Genomic DNA, 22,180 nt, shown 5'->3' on the forward strand with positions numbered 1-22,180 from the left:
AGTCGGCAACAACACTTATAAAAATCCGTGACCTTACCTGAACATCTCCGCTTTCGACGCCGAAGCTTCGGATTCCTCGGATTTCCAACTTTGAAATGGTTGACATTTTGAAGAAAGAATTCTTAAGGTTTTTACTTTTAAGTTGCAATTATAGTCATCGAAACAATTTTCAAACAGAATTAACGCGAATTAACAAGAACCAGCTGAACCGCAAAAAAAATGTTTCACTTCTTGCCGGCCGCTGATCGTTGACGAAAGATGAGCAGGGCTGCCATTAAATTTTGTAAAACAAGCATGTGCTACACTGAGAAAAATCTACACGTCAAGGTCGTGTGTTTTACTTATAGATTTGCGCAATGAGGAAAACCACATGATATGAGTGTGGTAGCCATATGGATTTCATCATTGATTTCACGGTATAATAACATGTGTATCAACATTAGGTTGTCATGTGAAACAAACATGCATTTCCAAATATTAAATCATGAAAACCAACTGATTTGCTTATTGAATTCGAAATGTAGTAGCTTTAGATAGTCATGTGTGATAGAACATAAATGTCAAGGGGCTGAAAGAAGAAATTTGGTAGAAAAACTTTTACTCCCCAAAATATGGATCCGAGGCTCCTCTGCTTGTCGCAAGCTCTCTTGATTTTTTTTTTCAAACCCGTGAGCCAGCAACAAGCGGGGCGCCGCAAATCCATAATTTGGGAAGCCAGGGATAAGCATATTCCATTTTTTTTTCGAAACTGAAAGCCAGGAAAATCTGTTAGTGGAATCCGATTTTTCTAATAAACTATACATTATAATCAATGTTTTCTTATAGAAAGGTAGAACTCTCGTATATCGGTCAGCTTTACTAATAAAAGAAAAATCGAATTCACAAATTTTCATCTAAAACTTTCAGCTTCAAAATTTGCTTCTTCTCTTTGGAAGCATGATGATGACTGTCGTTCGACATGAGGTCCAACCACAATTCAGTTCACTATGCATCCCATGGGTTGATCACAAACAATTTAGAAGCTTTGAACATGGAAATCGATAGCATAGCTCATAGATTTCATCATAACAATCTCATTGCGCAAATCAATGAATCGACCAACTTGAACATGACGATTATGACACAAGATAACCATAAGCAAAACACACTGAATCCGTGTTGGAGTGATGATCTATGCGTACATAGGTTGACACATACGAATCTGAAGAGAAAGCTTCGGGAACTTATGTGGAAAAAATATGGAATCCCTGTTGTCGATTGATGAATCAATCCATGAAGCAAAACACAGGAGATTAATGTGTAACACACACGAAATTTGCAAGAAAATCATAGCAAATCGATATGGACGTTCATGAATCGATCCATAATTTTAAACACACAGATCGAGCGTGTGGATTTTTATCAGTGTAGAGTACACACTGTAAACTCGGCATTACCCTTTAATAAGCCATTTATGAGACGTTTCGAATCATATGTTTTTTGTTTGTGTACCAGCTCTGAAGCTTGCTGGCGAGCCCATTTATTTACGTTTCTTCTAGCGCCACATTTGGAAGGAGCTCATTCAATAATGGCATGCAACGAGCTTGTCAATCTTCCCCTGTAAAATAAAAATCAGCAGCCAGGGAAGAATAATTCCATAGTTTTCCACATAAGTTCCTAAATCTGTCCTTTTAAAATTCGTATGCGTCAACCTATGGGTGCTAAGGATCATCACCCAACACGGATTCAGTGTGTTTAACTTATGATTATCTTGTGTCATGATCATCATGTTCAAGTTGGTCGATTTGAAATCGATGAGCTTGCTGTCGATTTCCGTGCTCCAAATTTCTAAATTTTTAGTGATCAGTGTTAGAGGAAAATTTGCGGATTCTTTTTTCTTCTATTAGTGAAGATGTCCGAGTGAATATGAGAAGTTCATTCTAATTTTCTATAAATAAAATGCATTACTTCCAGCGTTTGATATAATGTATGGTGTTAGAGAAAAATCGGATTCTACTAACAGATTTTTCTAGCTTTCAGCTTCGGATAAAATGAAATATGCTAATCTCGGGCTTTCAAAATTATGGATTTGTGGCACCCCGCTTGTTGCTGACTCACTTGTTTGAAAAAAAAAAAAAACATTCAAGTTAGCTTGCGACAAGCAGAGGAGCCTCGAATCCGTATTTTGGGGAGCAAAATTTCTTCTATCATATTTCCTCTTTCAGTCTCATGACATTCATGTTCTATCACACATGACAATCTAAAGCCACTACATTTCGAATTCAATAAGCAAATCAGTTGATTTTCATGATTTAATATTGTCGCGCGCCCACCAAATCGGAACGCGCGTGTGGGACACGCGACGTGTGACTCGTTCCCGACATAACTGTCATAATGACATGTGTGGCGCTGCATTCTTACGATGTTTATGAACACAGCGCACCATTCAAATATCAGTCGCGACGCTTAGAGATTAAGAAAAATATATTTAAAAAAAAATGTCCTTATTTCAGTCGAATCCATAATATTTAGACATTCATGTTTGTTTCTCATGACAACCTAATGTTGAAACACATGTTATTATATTGTGCTCTGCAAGATATACACACTTAAACAGACTCTCAGAGTTCGGTGATTTTTTTTACAGATTTGATTCGGTGATCTTGTAAAATACAGATGGTTCGGTAAACAACAGCCTGTTTACCGACGGCTGTGAATAAAATTGCCGTCAGTCGGTGATTCTATTAAGATTTGACGAATACGGTAAACATTTTCACAGACAAATCAGTAAATGAGTCAAAGCACGGAAGTCGGTGAAATATAAAGCTGACTTTTCGGTAAACAAAGCGCTGATTACCGAATTCGGTAACGTAGCAGCACGAGCTGTCAAATCCGCCATAATCATTTTTTCAACTGACTGCAAATCCTGTAGTGAGAAAGTCATTTCCAAAAATTTAAAGTGAGGAAAGTGTAATTTCAAATGGAGCAAGAACTGAAATATGTACGAGAGGAGGATGATCGCATTCGTAAGGAGCCCCCGTCGCTAGTAGTGCGAGGACATTTGCTGGATCTGTTTGTTGGATGTGCGGTCTGCTGAGGTCCGATAGTTATTCCCGTTGAAAGTGGCTTGAGAACTGGGTTTGGCTAGGCATTTGGCATATTTGTACAATGTTTCAATGTCTTCAATGTGCCGTCAAACCCCTCGGACAGAGATTTCTTTTCGTTAATCGCAGGCTTACAAGCACCAGCGGATTGACTACAACCGGAACGAAATTTGTGCATGCGCGTTTCCAATAAGTGCGAAGTGAAATTATTAAACCGTATCTTTAAGTGCAAAATAAAAAGTTGGCCGTCTCAACAGAATATCATGTCTTTTTTATAACGACTATATATTTAAAAATATCACAACAATTTCTGTGGATTGAAAAATTACAGTTTTTCGGTAATTCCAGGGATCAGTAATGATTGAAAATTACAGATTTTCGGTAAATTGTATTACATTCCAAGCTCAATCGATTCGGTAAAATTTACCGATCAATCAGCAATTTTGACAGTTGGTCCTGCTGATCCAAATTACCGATCGATCGGTAAATTTGTTGATTACCGAACTCATTACCGACCGTTCAGCTGTTGAGATTTCGGTAAATGAATTACCGAAGTCGGTAGTTTTTTCCAAGTGTGTATTCACGTAATGCGATTATCTGAAAATGTCGATATACCGTCGCAGTGATAATGAAAATCACCAAATGTTTCAGATTTAGCAAATTTGAAACATTTGTGTCCTTGAAGGGTGAAAAAATCCAAGCCTACTTTAATTTTGACGTTGCGTTTGAATTGCGCGCATATCTTCTGCGCGTTACCGCCGCCGCTGGATGTGGATTTAATATAAGCGCCGCAATACCGTGAAGTCAATGACGAAATCCATTTGGCTACCACAATCAAGTCATGGGGTTTTCCTCATTGCGCAAATCTACAAGTAAAACGTCGTGTGGATTTTTCTCAGTGTATGCGAGATCTGGTCTCTGGTTGTTGCCCAGAGCTACCAGATGATTTGATAGAAAATCTGTATCCACGAGGTTAAAAATTCTGTTTCCCATACAAAAAAATCTGTGTTCATACAAAAATTGTTGAAAGAAAATCTGTGTTCCATACAAATTGAATCTGTGTCCGAATAAAAATATCTGTGTAATACAGAGAAATCTGTACATCTGGCAGCCCTGTTGTTGCCTAACATTATTTCTCGCGTAACTTTTCAAAACGGCCTATCTAACAATTCACACATTTCGAGTAAATCGAGCTTGAAGGTTGTGAAAATATATTTTGAAACTGTATCAAAATGAAACAATTTTTCCCCAGTGTAATAGAGTTCAATGTATGAAATGAAATTTTGTCAATTTATTTGGAAATTACACTGAAATCTATAAAAACATCAGATAGGACGTTTTGACCACAAATATGTACATAGGATAAATCACATAGGTCGTTCTGTTTCAACAATTGTTACATTGGACATTCATTTCTGTCATTTTGTTTCAGTTATAGTAACATCGGATATTTTGATTTGAGCACACAACAATCATGTTTTATTTCATTTTGTATCCACGTGCGTTGAACTGCTTCAACATTCAAGTTGAACTGCTCATTTTGTTGCGGTGTGATAATCGCAGGCACCAGCTGTGCTTTGTTTTTATTCATTTGAAGAAGAGACGAATGACCTTCGGGTTAAAGTCTCTCACGAACAACAACAATTTGATTCATTCAATGCCACGCCGTCACTTTCCCCCCCCCCCCCCCCCGTCTATGAGTCCTATGTAACAACAGAAGGAGGGGAAACGTTGAGCTGTATTTGGGACTTTTTGCTTTCTCACTGTTTCTCTCTCAATATTCCCCCCGTTTCAATGCTGGTTTCTCCCACACTTGTTCGTGTGTGAGTTACGCACTGCACGACGGGTGGTGACGACTGTGTTGCATTCGGCACCAGCCGTCGGCGCAAACAAGAAATAGCGGTGGGAAATGATGACGATGACGGCGCCGTCGATTGTGTTGTAGGAAACCAATGCCAAACAAATACATACAGCTTCTCCGCTCTTCGGTGAATGATTGCTCTGCAAATATATGTGCGCAAGTCGCGCATGCACGTTGCTCGTGTTGCTGCCGTGAAGCATATGTATATGATTCATCGACCATGGATCTGAATCGGATTGATACAATAAGATCATGATGCTGAATATCATTTCCCTAAATGCACTCAATTCGCTGATAATCGACATTTTGTTGCGGTGTGCTAATCGGAGACACCAGCTGTGCTTTGTTTTGATTCATTCAATCCCACGACGTCACTTCTTCCCATCCGTCTATGTGTCCTATGTAACAACAGAAGGAGGGGAAACGTTGAGCTGTATGTAGGACATTTTGCTCTCTCACTGATTCTCCCTCAATTTTCCCCCCGTTTTTATGACGGTTTCGCCCACATGATCATGTGAGAGTTTCCCACTGCATGACGTGGTGGTGGTGACGGCTGTGTTGCAATCAGCACCAGCCGTCGGTTCAAACAAAAAATTGCGGTGGGCAATGATGACGATGACGACGCCGTCCATCTTGTTGTAGGAACTCGAGAAAGGAGCCCACGTCTAACAAATACATACAGCTTCTCCTCTCTTCGGTGATTGATCGCTCTGCAAATATGTGTGAGCAAGTCGCGCATGTACGTTGCTCGTGTTGCTGCCGGGAAGCATATTTATATGCTTGATCGACCATGCATCTGAATCAGATTGATACAATGACATCATGATGCGCAATCTTGTGCTCAATATCATTCCCCTATATGCACGCAATGCGCTAATAATATGAAAAGAGATGTTGCAGCTGATCCAATCCAGCGAAACGGTAAAACATGGTTTGGCAAAAAGACCAAAATACAGTTTTGTGTAACTCATTCTCTTTTTGTCACTTGAGCGTTTTCAATTTTGCGAGGCAGTGCGACTCTGAAAATATCGACTGAAATGATTGAGAAGCAGTTATTATGGCATTCTATGCATCTAAGTAGTGTCTCAGACACGCTTCTACAAATCATTCTACCTTTTAAACTCCATTCCAAAGCTTTATTCAGGAATGTCCAATGTAACATTAGAATCGTGTTTATTCATAAATGTTACATAGGACATGTGGTTGGTTCTTTGATCAAAGGTCCAATGTAACAATTGATTAAAAGCGATGCAGTTTTGAACATTGGTCATTTTGTTAAGCTTTGAATAGATTAATTTGTTGTTAATATATCAGAACGAGTGTTCTAGTGTGCTGCTAAGTGGTGCAACGCAAATGATTTGCAATGATAATCTCGATTTGTTTACATTTGGTACTTAGGACGTTTTGAAAAGTTACGCGAGATTTGTTTTCCCGTGCATATTTTTACCATGGCTCTTGGTTTAAACAAAAATGCTCATGCACTATGCACCCCTGCACATTTCACGTCGCTGGACTGTCAAAACAATTCGGCTGTGTTCGTGAGTTGCATCTCTCGGTCTGCTTGTGTTGGTTTCTTTCAAATTGAAAATCGTGTGCGTTCGTTTCGTGATGCTCGCTCAGTTTTCCAGTCACCATCATCGAGACCGAACGCGAAAAGGCGTAATTTCTGCTGGTATCAGTCGTGAATTTTACTCTCCTCGTAAAAGCAACTGATCAAAGTTTAAAGATTGAAGAATCCTATTGCCTGGAGTGAAGCAAACACAACCGAAATTTCCATTTGGACGTGAGGAAAGTGTGGTTTCTGGTTTTTGGCCTGGCCAGGGCCCGGAACGTGTCCGCAAAACGGAAAACATAGTAGGCTCTGGGTTTGCCTGCCATGGAGATTTAGCGGAAGCTACAGACAGGAAAAAAGTTCGAAAAATTGCTATCCTTATTTTGTCATCGACGTCTGCAGATTTTCGATAATCGGATATAACTTGGTGAAAAATCGTGACAAGAAAAATCATATTCGACTTTACTTATCCACTTGATTGTGAATCAAGTAGAAATAAGGCGAAAAGAGTGAAACAGTCCTTGAATACCAGGAAAAGTGCGTGAGTGAAAATGTTTTGGTGGGATATCAATTGTTGATATTATTGCTGAGCAACAGAAAAAATGAGTTAAATATCCGGAAAAACGTGTAAACTGTGAATAGTAAATACCTAACCACAGAAAAGGTTTTACAATCATTATGTTTTGAAAAAAAGGAAATCCAATCGTATAAAACCAAAACTTGCTTTTAGTTTTTAGTTACTGATTGTGTTTTAGATTACCACGAGTGAAACGACATAGGAGAAATTGGAATACTGCCTTTTGAAGAAAAACGAATAATATCTGAAATCACAACAAACTGGAGAGGCAGCTTGTCTGCACAAAAAAGTCCCTGCTACAGAGGAGTGTTTTTCTAGCCACGATGGATTCCCTGCGAAAATGGTTGAATAAGCCGAAGGTTTGTACAGTTTTGGCCATTACTTTACTCTCTCATACATCTCTCCCATGTACCTTATTGAAGAGCAGTCCTATAAAAATCAAGTTGTAAACTACATTCCCTGAAAAATACATTAATTTGAAAGAGGTACATAGCCATTTTAAAGGTAGATCCACATACAAAACGTAAGATAATAATTATTGTTACTACTATCTGTTTCGATGTATTGAACATGTTTCTTGAAAGTGTTTGTACTTCTACGTACAAAGGCTAGACACAAACCATACACTGGTTTGCTTGCTTCGCTTGTCTACCGACTTTTTTCTGTACGGCTCCGGCTGTTGTCTTTGTGGGGAAGTCCGTGGATTGCGAAAGTTGTTTTTTCAGTGGCTTCATAAAGGAACTACCACTGTAGCTCCCTCCGTTCGAAGGCGGAAAACATGAACGAAAACAATACTAAGCTGCTGTGTTGCCAGCCGTTTTAATTAAAAAAATAACAAAAGTCATAAGTCGGAATTCAGAGATGTCCTTCACTCTATATGAGCTTAGGATGAAAATTTTAAATAACATGGCAAAGCCTAGGGGCGGTCCATTAATTACGTAAGGGATGAGGGAGAGGGGGTTTGAGATTTCTTACGCGCCATACAAATTATTTGTAATTTTCATACAAAAAATCTTACCATGGGGGAGGGGGGGGTGGTTGAAAAACCGCCAAAATTGTCTTACGTAATTGATGGACCGCCCCCTAAACAAAAAATACTAATGGTGAATTTCGTTTATATTTTATGACTCAACTTTGAATCATATATTTGCCTGAAGCTTAATTTTGAGGCCTTTTTCAATTGTTACCATCAGGAATAAATTGGAACTCTCACTTTTAGGTTATTTACAGTTAAACCTCCATGAGTCGACGTTCCATAACTCGTTATCGACTCATGGGACCATACTAAAAACAAAATTTCATGGTTACTATGATGGTCCCCTCAAACAGCTTTCCAAGGGATTTGTTTCCATCAGGGTTGGGAAAAATCTTGAAATTCACTCTACAGTAGCCAAGCAAAGCCAATCACAGTCAGCGAAGCCAGTGAAACTCACGCCCATCGCTGCTGTAGGCAAAAAGCCTTGAAAATAGCAAAACACCCGTTGCTAAGGGCAACCCAGAATTACTGTAGAAAAATGTTCTATTTCCCGCTGCATTTCCCGCATTTAGAGCCTTCAATGACACTCATGATTTAGAAAATTCGAGCACCAAACATAGGCTACTTGATGAGATTCACGTTTTTGAACTACTGTACTGGAGAGCCATGTGATTTTCGCGAAAATTCAAGACTACTACTATTACCATTCCCAGCACTGGTTTCCATGACTCGATATTTCCATGAGTCGATGGTCCCTTCAGATATCGACTCATGAAGGTTTGACTGTAATTCCATTTTAAAATCTTACAGTCATGTCCATTGTGGAGTTTTTCCATCTGTACTGTTGACAGCTTGAGTAACAATGACTTGCTTCGAAGGCATGGCCTGCTCAGTGTGATGCTAAACTACCACATCTTCTTTTCTTTAACCGATGATGTGTTTTCTTTCAGTATGATAAACTAATTTGATCATTGTTTTTAGCATGTAATCTTCTTTTTTTTGACATGTGTTGATCGGTTTTTGAAGTGAACTCAATCAGTACTCACCAATACACATCAGTTTGGAACTCAATTTTGTGATAGCTCTGCAATTTTGAGTACAATGGCGGAACATCACCTTTTCTTAGCCACATCCTTTTTACCCATGTCAATCAAAGGGTTGATTTCATTAGCAGATAGTGATCTACCCGCAATGCCATATTAGCATGCCGCTAAGAGACTCCACCTTAAGATTTTCATTTCTTATCTATTCAACGAAACAACATACATATTTGTATACAACTGTGACATTCTAAGGTCACATTTTCCGAACCGAAACTCTGTAACTACGTTTTGACTTACCACCGACCTCAACGGATCGTATCCGTCGCTACAATTGCTCCCTTCTAAGGCGAGCATTTTATCTACCACCGGACCCGACAGCTCGTAACTGTCGCTACGGTTGCTCCCTTCTAAGGCGAGCAATTTGTCTGACCACCGGACCCGACAGTTCGTAACTGTCGCTACGGCTGCTCCCTTTTAAGGCGAGCAATTTTTTCACCACTGGACCCAACGGATCGTATCCGCTGCTACGGCTACTCCCTTCTAAGGTGAGCATTTTTGTCTACCACCGGACCCGACAGTTCGAAACTGTCGCTACGGCTGCCCCCTTCTAAGGTGAGCATTTACGCCAGACCCGATAGATCGAATCTATCGCTTTGGCAACTCATTTCAAACTAGATTTTGTTGTTAAAACTTTCATATGTTCACAATTCTCGTGAAACGGTAATTAAACCAACGGACCCTGCGCCAAAAGCACCAACTGCAGTCGGAGTTTGAGCTGCACATCGTTTCAAACTCCTTGCCGTACGTTGTCCAGAGACGAATGACAAAGTTACACTTGGACTCTTTGATGTCCGGAATACTTTCCTCGACGGCATTTGTTCCAGTCTCTACCAATGGAGAGAAATAATTGCTTGAAGATGTTTCCTAAGATGCGTCTATTGATCTTCACTATTCGAAAAACTCCGAATTCGTGTCCCAAGGCAGGAGAAATCCCATCCTTGTCGCCAATGTGGAGTTTTTCCATCTGTACTGTTGACAGCTTGAGTAACAATGACTTGCTTCGAAGGCATGGCCTGCTCAGTGTGATGCTAAACTACCACATCCATCATAAACATTGTTATTGTTAGGTAGTAGGGACCTTTAGTGGAAGACGATAATTTTGCTTTGCGAAAGAATTATATTATTATTTCTCTTGATCCAATGTCACTCCAACGAAGGAAAGAACATGGCTCAATTTTTACACATTTCTTGTACATACAATTTGAAAGATTTGATTTTCTGTTCGAAACGTAACCCACTGCAACCAATATTTCAAGACCAACAATTGAAAAGGCCTCAAGTCCAAAATGTAAACAAATCGGGTTTCTGCTGATTTAAGTGTATAAGAGCCTATTCTTACTGTATCATACAATAGTCATGCACAAATATGCATGAAAGTTGAAAAAATATCATTTTTCTAAAAGGCCCCATCTCATTTTTTGATAATTAGGATATTAATCGCAAATGCGGCCTTTTCCCAAAAAGGCCCCATTTCTATACCTGACGGAAACCGAGTTGAGGCCTATTAAACAAACATCAAAATTGCAATTGAAATTACGAAAAAATGTTTCAAATTTACTAAGCAGATACAAGTTATACTTCAGCCGCTCCGCTCCATGTATTATTTTACACAGCGATAGTCTCAACAGCGAACATAATCAAATTTTTCGTCGGGTTCCTGTGGAGTGATGAACTTTGTATCATACTACCTAATAATACCTGTGTCAGCATGTCTGTACTTCACGACTTATTGATAACACCACGATTTCGTTACAATTACATGAAACATAACGTTCAACTGAAATATTACTTCAATTGAACAAATATTTCCATATAATTGCTCGACGACACTCTCGCTTAGCACATCCATTATGTTTATCGATGACGATGATTGAATAAATCACATACTTAATCGACTTCACGAATTTCCTCTTGCTGCAGAGATCCCGTGTACCTTGCTTTACCGCGTAACACTCTTCTACTCTTCAATTATCGTATTTTATCATGAATATTGAATGATTTTCAAAAGGCCACATCTGAGGATGATGAAAAAACAAGCCACAACACATTTTAGAGTAAACAAAGGCGTCAACTCACAGGCCTCATCAGCGTCGGCCGGCGTCTATGGGCACAAATGAAAAGGGCTGCATAGCTTTTGGTGAAATAAAAGCCTCATTTCCTTTGACTTGTTTTTTTAGCAAGATTTTTTGCTAAAATGATAGTAATGAATATTCATAGCTATAAATCAGTTTATCCATCGACTTTCTGGACGATAAAATAACATAAAATGCTTAAATTCATAATTTAAATTTTATTTATTGTTTGACAAAACAAGATTGCATTTTTCTCATTGTTTACTTTTTGGAGATGAGGCCTTTTGAATTGTTAGTCTTGATTTCTCGAAACCTTATTCAAATAGTCTCAAGTCGTCAAAAAAGTGAATAAACTTACTTTATTGATCCTACGTGTTTCGCAGGCGAAATTCCACATATTCCGATTCTACCCAACTAGATTTTTCACTTTAAGAACGTTTAATTTCCGGATTTACAAAACGACGAAAGTGAGATTTTCAACTTTCGCAACCTAACCACTACTTTCGCCGCCACGCTGTATAGAGAGACAAAGTGACTTAACCACGAATCAAAACAAAACACTACTTGAGCCGATTTTACACTGGTAGAAAAACGTCGAAAGCAACTGTATGAAACGGCTCATCATTTTGTCATAATTATTTTTGATGAAAAAAACAGAAACTACCTAGTTTTTTTAAGCGATCTTATTGTATGCTAAATTTAAGCGATGTACACGGTAAAAAAATGTTAAAAAGGTGATTCATTTTAAAGCAGTTTTAGAAGACAGGTTGTGATTCTTCTCAATTAGTTTTCTCAAAACCGTATGAAAGTTACTTACGTCGATTTGAAAAAGTAATCGAGATTTGATCTGTTGCAGTATATTCCGTGTCTGTTTAGTGCGTGTAGTATGTATTATCGAGAAGTGATAAAGCATTCGATGTTCTTACAGTTGCTATTCTTAACTTGAGTCTCCGCGTCCTTTTATTAGTCAAAACCGGATCCCTTGAAAAAGTCAAGAGATGACACCGATATTGTCCATGTATCTGAATCCTAGTCCCTACTTCTTCAAACTAGAGAGCTAAACCTGAGTTATCTCAAGGATTCTCGTAGAGCTCACGAACTTAATCTTTGTCGGTATTTCATCAAGTCGCTCCAACTGCTAGGGCTCCCATACGCGCCTATTTAATTCGTGATGGTCATGTGTTCGCAACGTTTCACGAAGTCATTATTCTCTATGAGTATCTACACAAGCCCGGGATTGACATATTCCATTTTATTCGAAGCTGAAAACCAAAATAATGCGTTAGTGGAACCCGATTATTCTTCTAAACCATACATTATATTCAATGTTAGAAGTAATGCATTGTTTCTATAGAAACGTAGACTGAATTTTTCTTATTTTGGACATCTTCACTGATAAAAGAAAAATCGAATTCGGAAATTTTCATCTAACAATTTCAGCTTCTTCTCTTTGGAAGCATGATGAAGACTGTCCCGAGATCCAACCGTAATTTAGTACGCTATGGGTTGATCACAAACCATTTAGAAGTTTCAATGTGCATCGTACCTTCGTGTTATGCGTACACGAATTCTTTCTGCTCTTGGAAGTTTTTTAAAAACTACCTAAAGCAATTAAACAGTACTTTTCAGTGCTAAAAAAACAGTATTTTTCAGTGCTTAAACTAACGGTACTTTTCAGTGCTATTTTTCTACTATAGATCCCTTTGCGATCCTTGTTTGAACCCGTGCCTTCGATTTTTCGTTGGACACGTTGGCGAAAGCTAGCGGTGGTAATCCTTCTTGGACACCGTCTTAGGAGGTAATCCTTCTTGGACACCTCTTAGGAGGTCTCGTCTTCTTTCGTTTATTCACTAAACATGGTTGCAACAACAAACAAAAGGAAGGGTGAATCTCTGAATTCACAACTTCCTTCCAAAAAAGTGGGATTTGAAATTGTCACTAAACGTGGCAAGAATGGAAGATAGGACGTTTCTCCGGAATGCGAACTTTCTTCCAAGGGTTCTCTAGACAAATTTTCCGAACACCAAATCGAAGCAGTCTCTAGCCCAGGCTCTTTGATTCAAATGCGGAAGCAAAGAGTACCGCATATCGTGGTCAGTTGTTCCGTTGTTAGGCAGGAGATCTCGAACTCCATTAGGAGAATCAAGGTCTCCTTCCAAATCGCATAGAAAGGAGACTGTCGCGTTTTGCCGAGAGAAGAAGCACATTTTTTACTTATGACGACAAAACTAAGCGTTTGTTTAAAGTCGTCTTGAAAGGTCTCTTCTCAGGTGACTATAAGGACCTGCAATGTTAAAAAATGGAATAAATGATATACTTGAATTTTTCCCAGTCCAAGTAATCATTATGAAAAAGAGAACCCAATCTGGCATTGTTCGGAAAGGGCTTTATTAAGAATATTATTTAGTATAAGTTCACTTTAACAAAAAAAGATCTAAATAATATTAAAGCTTTGGAAAAGTAGACTTATGTTCGACGTCCGTGTGATATGGGAACATTTCCAGAAACCTGGAGGAAATTACCAGAACCCCACTCAGTGCCGTCGGTGCCAAAAGTGGGGTCATGGTACAAAAAATTGCCGCATGGATGCTAAATGCATGATTTGTGGAGGTTTTTCTCACGCTAAGGACGTCTGTCCAGTGAAGAAAGATACCGTTATCGTAGCAGGTAATTTGAACTCCTCCCCTATTCGTACTATGAGTACCCATTCTACTTGTTTCAAATCAAATGAAAAAAAAAACCCTGTCGCCACAGGTATCTTCTACTCCGTCTCTTCGTCTACCGAAAATTCTAACGGTAAATAATCAGATAATGTACCCACTTCAAGTGATATGTCTGCCTCTGATTTTAAGTTTCTAACTGAACAATTGAAACTATTGATTGATGCAATGTTCAAAGTCATCACATGACTGAAGCAGTCCAAAGTCGGTGTAAAATTTACTAATCAAATTGTTATTGGATTACGTTTTCTAATGGATAAATAATAATTTAAATATGTTAAATTGGAATGCTCGTTCTTTGAATGGTAAAGAGGACGAGTTGTTTAATTTTCTTACAGCTAATAACGTGCATATAGCAGTTATTACTGAAACATATTTAAAACCTGGATCCAAACTTAAGAAAAAGATTCTAACTTTTTTGTTTATCGACTTGGGGAATATACTTTCATAGCTGCCTATTTGCCTTTTCAATGCTCTGGACAGCAAGTTAATTTGCTCCAAACTGACTTGCGAAAATAGACTAGCAATAAGTCAACATTTTTGTCATTGGTGACTTTAATGCCAAACATCGGTCATGGAATAATTCTCAAAGTAATTCCAACGGCAGCATTTTATTTGATGAGTGCTCTTCAAGATATTTCTTAATTCAATAACCTGATAGCCCTATTGAAATAAAACTACAAAACAACCAAGACTTTTCCTTCCACGCAGCAGGCTACCGACTGATATTGCTACCACGTCAGCACCTCCCTTTTATTCACTGTCCTCTGTTCACTGTTCAATTTCCCTCTCTTACCTCCGCTGCAGGGTGTGTGATGTACCTGCTCTCCAACAAGCCCAACATGTTTTTCCTCTTCTAGAAACCCTTCTACGATTGACTTGGTCTTAACCGACTCTAGTCATCTTTGTAGCCAATTAGTTACTCATGCTGATTTTGATTCTGATCATGTCTCTGTTACGTTTCAAATATCCCATGAAGTGATTCTCAATCCTATCAGCTCCACTTTCAATTATTTTTGAGCCGACTGAAATATATATGAAACATATATTGGCTCTAATCTTGATGTGAACATTTCTTTAGAAACTAAACTTGATATTGACAATGCTCTTGAAACTTTAACAAATTCCATTGTTGAAGCCAGGAGCATTGCAATTCCAAAATGTGAAGTAAAATTTGAATCAGTGATTATAGACGATGATCTTAAACTCTTGATCGGTCTTAAAAACGTAAGGAGAAGGCAATTTCAACTTACTCGCGGTCATGCTATGAAAATTATATGGCAGGATTTGCAGAAAGAAATCAAGAAACATTTTGCACAATCAAGAAACAAAAAATTTGAAAATAAAATTACTCAATTGGATCCTGACTCTAACCCTTTTGGAAATTATCTAAAATTTTGAAAATAAAAACTCAGAAGCCAATACCGGCATTGAAAGAGGAAAACAAATTATTACTAACTAATTACGAAAAAGCTCAAAAACTTGCTATGCAGTTTGAAAGCGCGCACAATTTTAATTTAGGACTTACTAGTCCAATTGAAAATCAAGTTACTCAGGAGTTCGAAAATATTCTCAATAAAGAGAACGTTTTCGAAAATTCCTGGGAGACTAATTTGGAAGAAGCGAGAACTGTTATTAAAAAAAAAAAACAAAAATATGAAAGCTCCTGGCGATGATGGAATTTTCTACATTCTCATTAAGAAACATCCAAAAAGTTGCTTATCATTCTTAGTTGATATATTTTACAAATGTTTTCAGTTAGCATATTTTCCTGACAAATGGAAAAATGCTAAAGTTGTACCAATTTTAAAACCAGACAAAAATCCTGCAGAAGCTTCTAGCTATTGCCCAATCAGTTTGCTTTCCTCCATCAGTAAACTTTTTGAGAAGGTCATTTTGAACAGAATGATGGTCCTCATCAACGAAAATTAAATTTTGTCAATGAACAGTTCGGATTCCGCCATAGTCATTCAACCACTCATCAACTTTTACGTGTAACAAATTTGATTTGTTTCAACAAATCTGAAGGCTATCCTACTGGTCTTGCTCTTCTAGACATAGAAAAAGCTTTCGACAGTGTTTGGCATGAAGGGTTGATCATAAAATTTAAAAACTTTAATTTTCCAACATACATTGTTCGAATAATTCAAAGTTATCTGTCAAATCATACACTTAATTATCAGAACTCCAGATCTGAAAGACTTCCTGTAAGAGCTGGTGTTCCTCAAGGCATCATTTTGGGAGCAATCTTATACAATATTTTCACATCTGACTTACCTGAGTTACCTCAGGGATGTCAAAAATCTTTGTTTGCGGATGACACAGGCCTCTCCGCCAAAGGACGAAGCCTGCGTGTCATCTGTAGTCGATTGTAAAAAAGTTTGGATATTTTTTCTTCATACTTGCAAAAATAGAAGAATTCTCCTAATGCTTCTAAAACTCAGCTAATAATATTCTCACATAAACCAAAAGCTGTTTATTTGAATTTTATGTTTTGAATTTGTTTTACCAAATTAGGATGATAGTGTTGTCTAATAACACAGAACACCTAGATATAAGAAATGAATGTAATGTTTGGAATGATACTAATAAAGAAATAAAAAAAATATTCTGCACCTTGTTGCTTAAACAACTGTTTTGCAATTTTGTAGAAGATCAGTTGAGAGAATCAGATATAACATCGGGATGCATTCACCATTATTTCACAATTTCGAAAAATTGTTGTTTTATGATCCATTACGTAACTCAAAACAGTAGCGTAATTGAAAAGCGTTGCGTAATAATCATTACACAACTGATTTCAATTGTGTTATGACTATTACCAAACTGCACTGCAGGAAAGTAGGCCAAAAATGAGGACTTTTGTTATGCGAAAAATATAGCTTTACTTTGACGAACAGTTTTTCTTAGGAGTTTGTTGAAAAATTATTAGTTCTTCCACCAAAAGCATTTTGTAAGATTTTATATTTTCAGAGCATTGTAGAATAATAGTTGAACGATGCATAGAAAATCGATTATGATTTCATTAATAAATAAAAAAGATATGGCATAAGCAAGGTGTCGTTGAGTCGGTGGCCTCTCATTAGGTTTTTCACACATCAACATTCCCTTCCCCTGTCCTAAGTTACGGTAAAGATGGATGTGGCCAGGAATAGTAATATTCATGATTTTTGTAATATTGTTCAAGATTGGGCCAAGGTTTATTTCCCAGCCTTGTTCGTTAAAGCAATCTGGATGAGATTATCAAATGACACATGTTGTATCCAGTCTACGAAGTATACCGTAACTATGCTAACGCTAATTTGGATCAAACCTGTTTTTGAGCAAACACATTTTTATTGATTCTGATAATGAATTTTAAACAAACCTAAGGCACGGACAAACAGGCTCATATCGCTTTTGTTCGAGTTTGACGTTTACGCACTACCGCCTATTTTCCGTAAGGTGAAAATTAGTATTTTTAGCATTGGGCGTTGATGTTCGCGGTACTATTCGAATTGATAATTGTTCTAACTGTTATATCTGTTTCTCTGTGTCTAAAGATCAAATCTCGATTACTTTTTCAAATCGACGTAAGAAATATTCATACGGGTTTGAGAATATTAATTCAGAAGAATCACAATTTGTCTTCTAAATCTGTTTTAAAATGAATCATATTTTTAACATTTTTTCGACGTGTACATTTCTTAAATTTTGCATACAATGAGCGCGTTCAAAAACTATGGAGTTCCTATTATTTCACACAAGAATTTTATGACAAAATGATAAGCCGTATTATTCAGTTACTTGCGACGTTTTTCTACCAGTGTAAAATCGACTCAAGTTGTGTTTTGTTTTGATTCGTGGTTAAGTCACTTTGTCTCTCCATACAGCGGGGCGGCGAAAGTAGTGGTTAGGTTGCGAAAGTTGAAAATCTTACTTTCGTCGTTTTGTATGGAAATTAAACGTTCTAAAAGTGAAAAGTTGAGTTGGTACAGAGCGGTACGTGTAGAATTCCGCCTGCGAAACACGTAGGATCGATAAAGTTAGTTTGTATACTTTTTTGACTTGAGTCTGTATGAATGAGCTTTCGAGAAATCATTGATAAACAATCAAATTACTACAGACAAACAGACGTAACAGTAAAAAAAAAAAACATTTACAAACAATGCTAATATCACAGACAAACAGACGTAACACTTAGAACAAATCTCGATCAAAATCATAGTCACGAGGACATGTACGCCCAATGCTAAAATCAGCGTGTTTGGCCGACGGGACAACAGATGGCGGTAGTGTGTAAACGTCAAACACGAACAAAAACGAAGCAAGCGCTGCGGGTGGCGGATAACATATTTTTGAATCGACCGTTAAAAAGGTGGTCGATGGACAATGATGAGAGTGTGACGTCTGTTTATCTGTGCTAATATCGTTGTGTTTGGCCATCAGGTGGCGGCAGTGTTGTTATCGTGATTTTGAAAAATTTAGCATATTTTCAACAACTTTTGTTCAAACAGCTTTTTTTCGAAACGCTATTTCGACAAACAAAGCTGTGAAAAAGAAAAAGCTAAAACACATTAAAACTATGTGCTTATGGAATCGATTCAACTTGATCAACCAGCAACCCTGGTCACAGTGTATGAAACAGCACAGAACAAGAACGCCATATTATGTATCGGTGTGCAAGTCAGATGGTATTTACGCACAACCACCGATGTCTGAGCCAGAAACAGTCGAAATATCGTACCCGTCCTTGTAGCGTACGGTGGTGTTGTGCAAAAGGGTCATTCTTTGCTCTGAGTTATTGTGTTTTTGTTATCTTTGGTTCGCATAGTATCCACATATGAAGGAAGGTTTACGTATGGAACGTCAGTAGTATGCCACATGTTTCGATGGGGGATTTCAAAACAGTCACATTGTTTTTTTTTCTTGTCTTGCCATTTTCGCAACCTTGGTTGAAGATATTCAGGATGTCTTGGCAGACAGACGGGTTGCTCCGAAGGTTTATGTTCCAAACTTTACGAAATGACAAAAAAAACAGCTAGGAAATGTAAATGTCTATACGGTTTTGTATAGTAATGAAGATGAACATCTACTAATTACGTGGCATGGGAAATTACTATAAGCAAACTAATCGCTTTGTTGGGGATTTTCATTCATTCAATTTATAGCAGGGATTCCCGTGCATATATCAGATGATACTGAACTGATGAATAACGGGGTTTATGCGCTTGTATATCACTCAGTTGATCTCGTGTTGTATCTATTCGAATAATTAACAAAATTGGGCTGCTACAAATAATGATTTTCTTTTATGTCCGTGGTACTCCCCCTAAATAAGGAACAAAAAAAACAATAATCGAGATTCTACAATGTTGTATTATACATTTTGTAGGAAAAAAATATACAAATAAAATATTATGCTTAAAATTATCTTATGTCGTCCTTGGGGTCATTGTTTTACTTTATCCTTGGACATTGAAAATTTAAAATAACTAATAGCGTTAAAAGAAAAAAATAATCTTTTTTGGCCCTTCAATATTTTTGACTTTTTGAGGGCATGATGACAAAAAAAAATTGTAGCTCGATATAAATTCAGAAACGATGATCGAAATTGATGTTTCTTTTGCTGTAGTAGGGTATTATACTTTTCATAGCTCAACTTTTTTTTACGTGACAATTGTTTCACTGTTGTTTTCACGTTATAGAAACACAATTGAATAGCAGTTTCATTTACGCTGGTAATACTTTTGTCTCGTGTTGCCTACCGTCTTTTACTTTAAGATGTGTCTGTCTTGTACCAATGAGCTAGATTTCAAAAGCAGCTCATTGAACAGCGTTTGCATTTACTTTTACGAATAATGAGCAGCATGTAGCAGCTATACCTCTATGTACACTGAAATGTTTCGCCAAAAAAGAATATCGCCGGCATTCGTCATCGTTGATGACCTGCTGCTGGCTCACGGCTCGAGTGGCGCTTTGCCAAGCCGGTTTGTGTGGCCTATAATAGACGTACCGTAAGCTCGTTTGTTTTCAGCAGCTCAGCGATTACGAAATTTGTGTTTTCTAATTTTTCAATGACACAACAAAACATGGTAACACACACTGCACAGCCTAGGCTCTTGCTCTCGTAGCGTTGTGAGAAGCGAGAGCTTGCTTGGCGCTACGCAGTGTTTTGTTACACAGAAAATTGACAATGGTATAACCGTTTTCAGAGGCTTTCGACTTCACCCTTATCAGAAGTCAAACAGTAGGTATGTAGATACGTAATACACATGACAACACCAAGCTAAAGAGTGATACTGAATGGAAAACAAATATACAAAGTAAATAGAGATTTCTTTCAATTTTGTGGACTCACACTTCAATTAAGTCTAGGTCAGTGGGGATATTGTGGTTACTAAAAAAATGACTAATGAATTGAACTGCTGGCAGCTAGACATGAGATATTGAAGCGTATTACTCATTTTCCAACGATCTGTTCAGTATCTTAATATAAATTATCATTTCTAGATTTGGGGATGTCTATTAAACAGTATTAAAATTTTCGAGATTTCTCAACCCTCCTTACTATTGGGTGAAAAAATCGTCGGACACGAATGATCGCTCGCTGCTACTCCGTTATTGCAATAACAGCTGTACTTACGCATAGAACCAACAAACGCTACTTGGGATCAGCAGCTTCCTCAATGTGTAAAGTACTGGTGATCTAATTATTACACCAAACAATAACGGCGCCAGTTGCATCCGAATGCAGGCCAATTTGTGGATTAGAGCGAAACGTTGACGTGTTACTTGCTTTATGGAAGCCGGGAGTCCTCTGCACTTCCATAAGAAAACACTGAGAGTTTGGATATGGGAAAGGATTCGTTTTGGCAGTGATGCATTTGAACGCGTTCAGTTCGCGTTCCAGTTCAATTTTTTGAACGGAGTGATCAAGTAGGCTTGCTCATTGTTCAATTCAAAAATTTGAACGCTAGAGTGCAGAAAATTGAACGCAGATGGATTTGACCGATTTCACGGCATCTGAACGCGCCAAAGTTGTTTTGAAGTTACTCAAAGCTAGAAATGCTATGTTTATTATAATTGAATGGAACTTAGCATCAATTTCGAGAGCAACGACAGGCTCTGGCTCGAGAGTTCAATGTTTACTGCGTTCTCGTTCAAAATTTGAACGCGCTCCGTTCATTTTTGGCTCGCGTTCAGTTCTAAATGCATCACTGCGTTTTGGTAAACGATAAAGATATAATCCGAAATGAATACGTTATCATATACATGGATGACCGATACCGATAAGAGAAGTTACTATGCAAACCGGACATGATCCTGATTCCGTTGCTCACTTTACTGGAGTATGCATCAGATTCAACGGAACAAACACTACTGACGCATTATTTTTTTTTGCTCCCGCACAACGCGAACTGGACAGAATTGATCCGTGTTTCGTCGCTCGCTCACAAAGGAACATGCAAAAAAAAATCAACGAATCAATCCTTTCTCGGTTGGGTGACAAAACGTCGAAATGACAAACATCGAAGGGTTAAAATTGGGAGTATTTATTAAAAAAATATCTTCCTTAAAATAAATACTAGATTATATGCCATTCATTATCCCACATCAATAATCAATGTAAATAACGAAAACAGGAAAACACTTCCAAATCGCTGTTGAAAATTGACTACTTTCGACATTTTGTGCCTTTTGACATTTTGGGATTCGATGTTTTGTTATTCGACGTTTTGTCTTATGACATTTTGTCCCTAAAGCCTCCCCAAATAACATCGTATAATCCTACATATTGAATAGATGGCCGCTTTTTTACAACTCTGAGATGCATATTGTACAGAACATGAGCAGAAAACTTTGATATATCAATGCTACCTATGTTCAAAATTGCACGGTTTCTATACCATTACCCAGAATTTACAATTTAGCGGAAGACCATTTACCGAAAAACCTTTTACCGGAATGTACCAATACCCGTAAAAACCATTTACAGAAAAACCGAATCGAACCGAATTTTCGACGATCTTATTACGACAGTTAGACTTTACGACCGTTACTTTTTACTATGTTACGGCAAGGTTTTGAGGTAATTGGATATGCCGATGATGTGGCCATCGTGGTTCGTGGAAAGTTTGATAACACGATTTCCGATCGGTTGCAAACTGCGTTAAACATTACTCTCAAATGGTGTAGGAAAGAGGGGTTAAACGTAAACCCTTTAAAAACTATTATCGTGCCTTTTACCAGAAAG

General features: G+C 37.8%; 1 protein-coding gene across 4 annotated transcripts in view; it reads left to right on the forward strand.

Moving 5' to 3' along the window:
- Positions 1-6,547: 6,547 nt before the first annotated feature.
- The window catches only part of LOC5566202 (lateral signaling target protein 2 homolog), a 62,345-nt gene continuing 46,712 nt past the window's right edge, over positions 6,548-22,180 (forward strand). Inside the window, exons 1-2 of one of the 4 annotated variants that reach the window (XM_021854535.1) lie at positions 6,548-7,160; positions 7,227-7,432. In XM_021854535.1, the coding sequence (XP_021710227.1) occupies positions 7,397-7,432 (36 nt within the window). In that variant the 5' untranslated portion in view covers positions 6,548-7,160; positions 7,227-7,396. Of the gene's footprint in view, positions 7,433-22,180 lie in introns of all 4 variants that reach the window. The other 3 variants (XM_021854549.1, XM_021854546.1, XM_021854528.1) reach the window with 3 other exon arrangements.

The sequence above is a fragment of the Aedes aegypti genome, chromosome 1, assembly GCF_002204515.2.
Source record: "Aedes aegypti strain LVP_AGWG chromosome 1, AaegL5.0 Primary Assembly, whole genome shotgun sequence".
Lineage (NCBI taxonomy): Eukaryota > Metazoa > Arthropoda > Insecta > Diptera > Culicidae > Aedes > Aedes aegypti.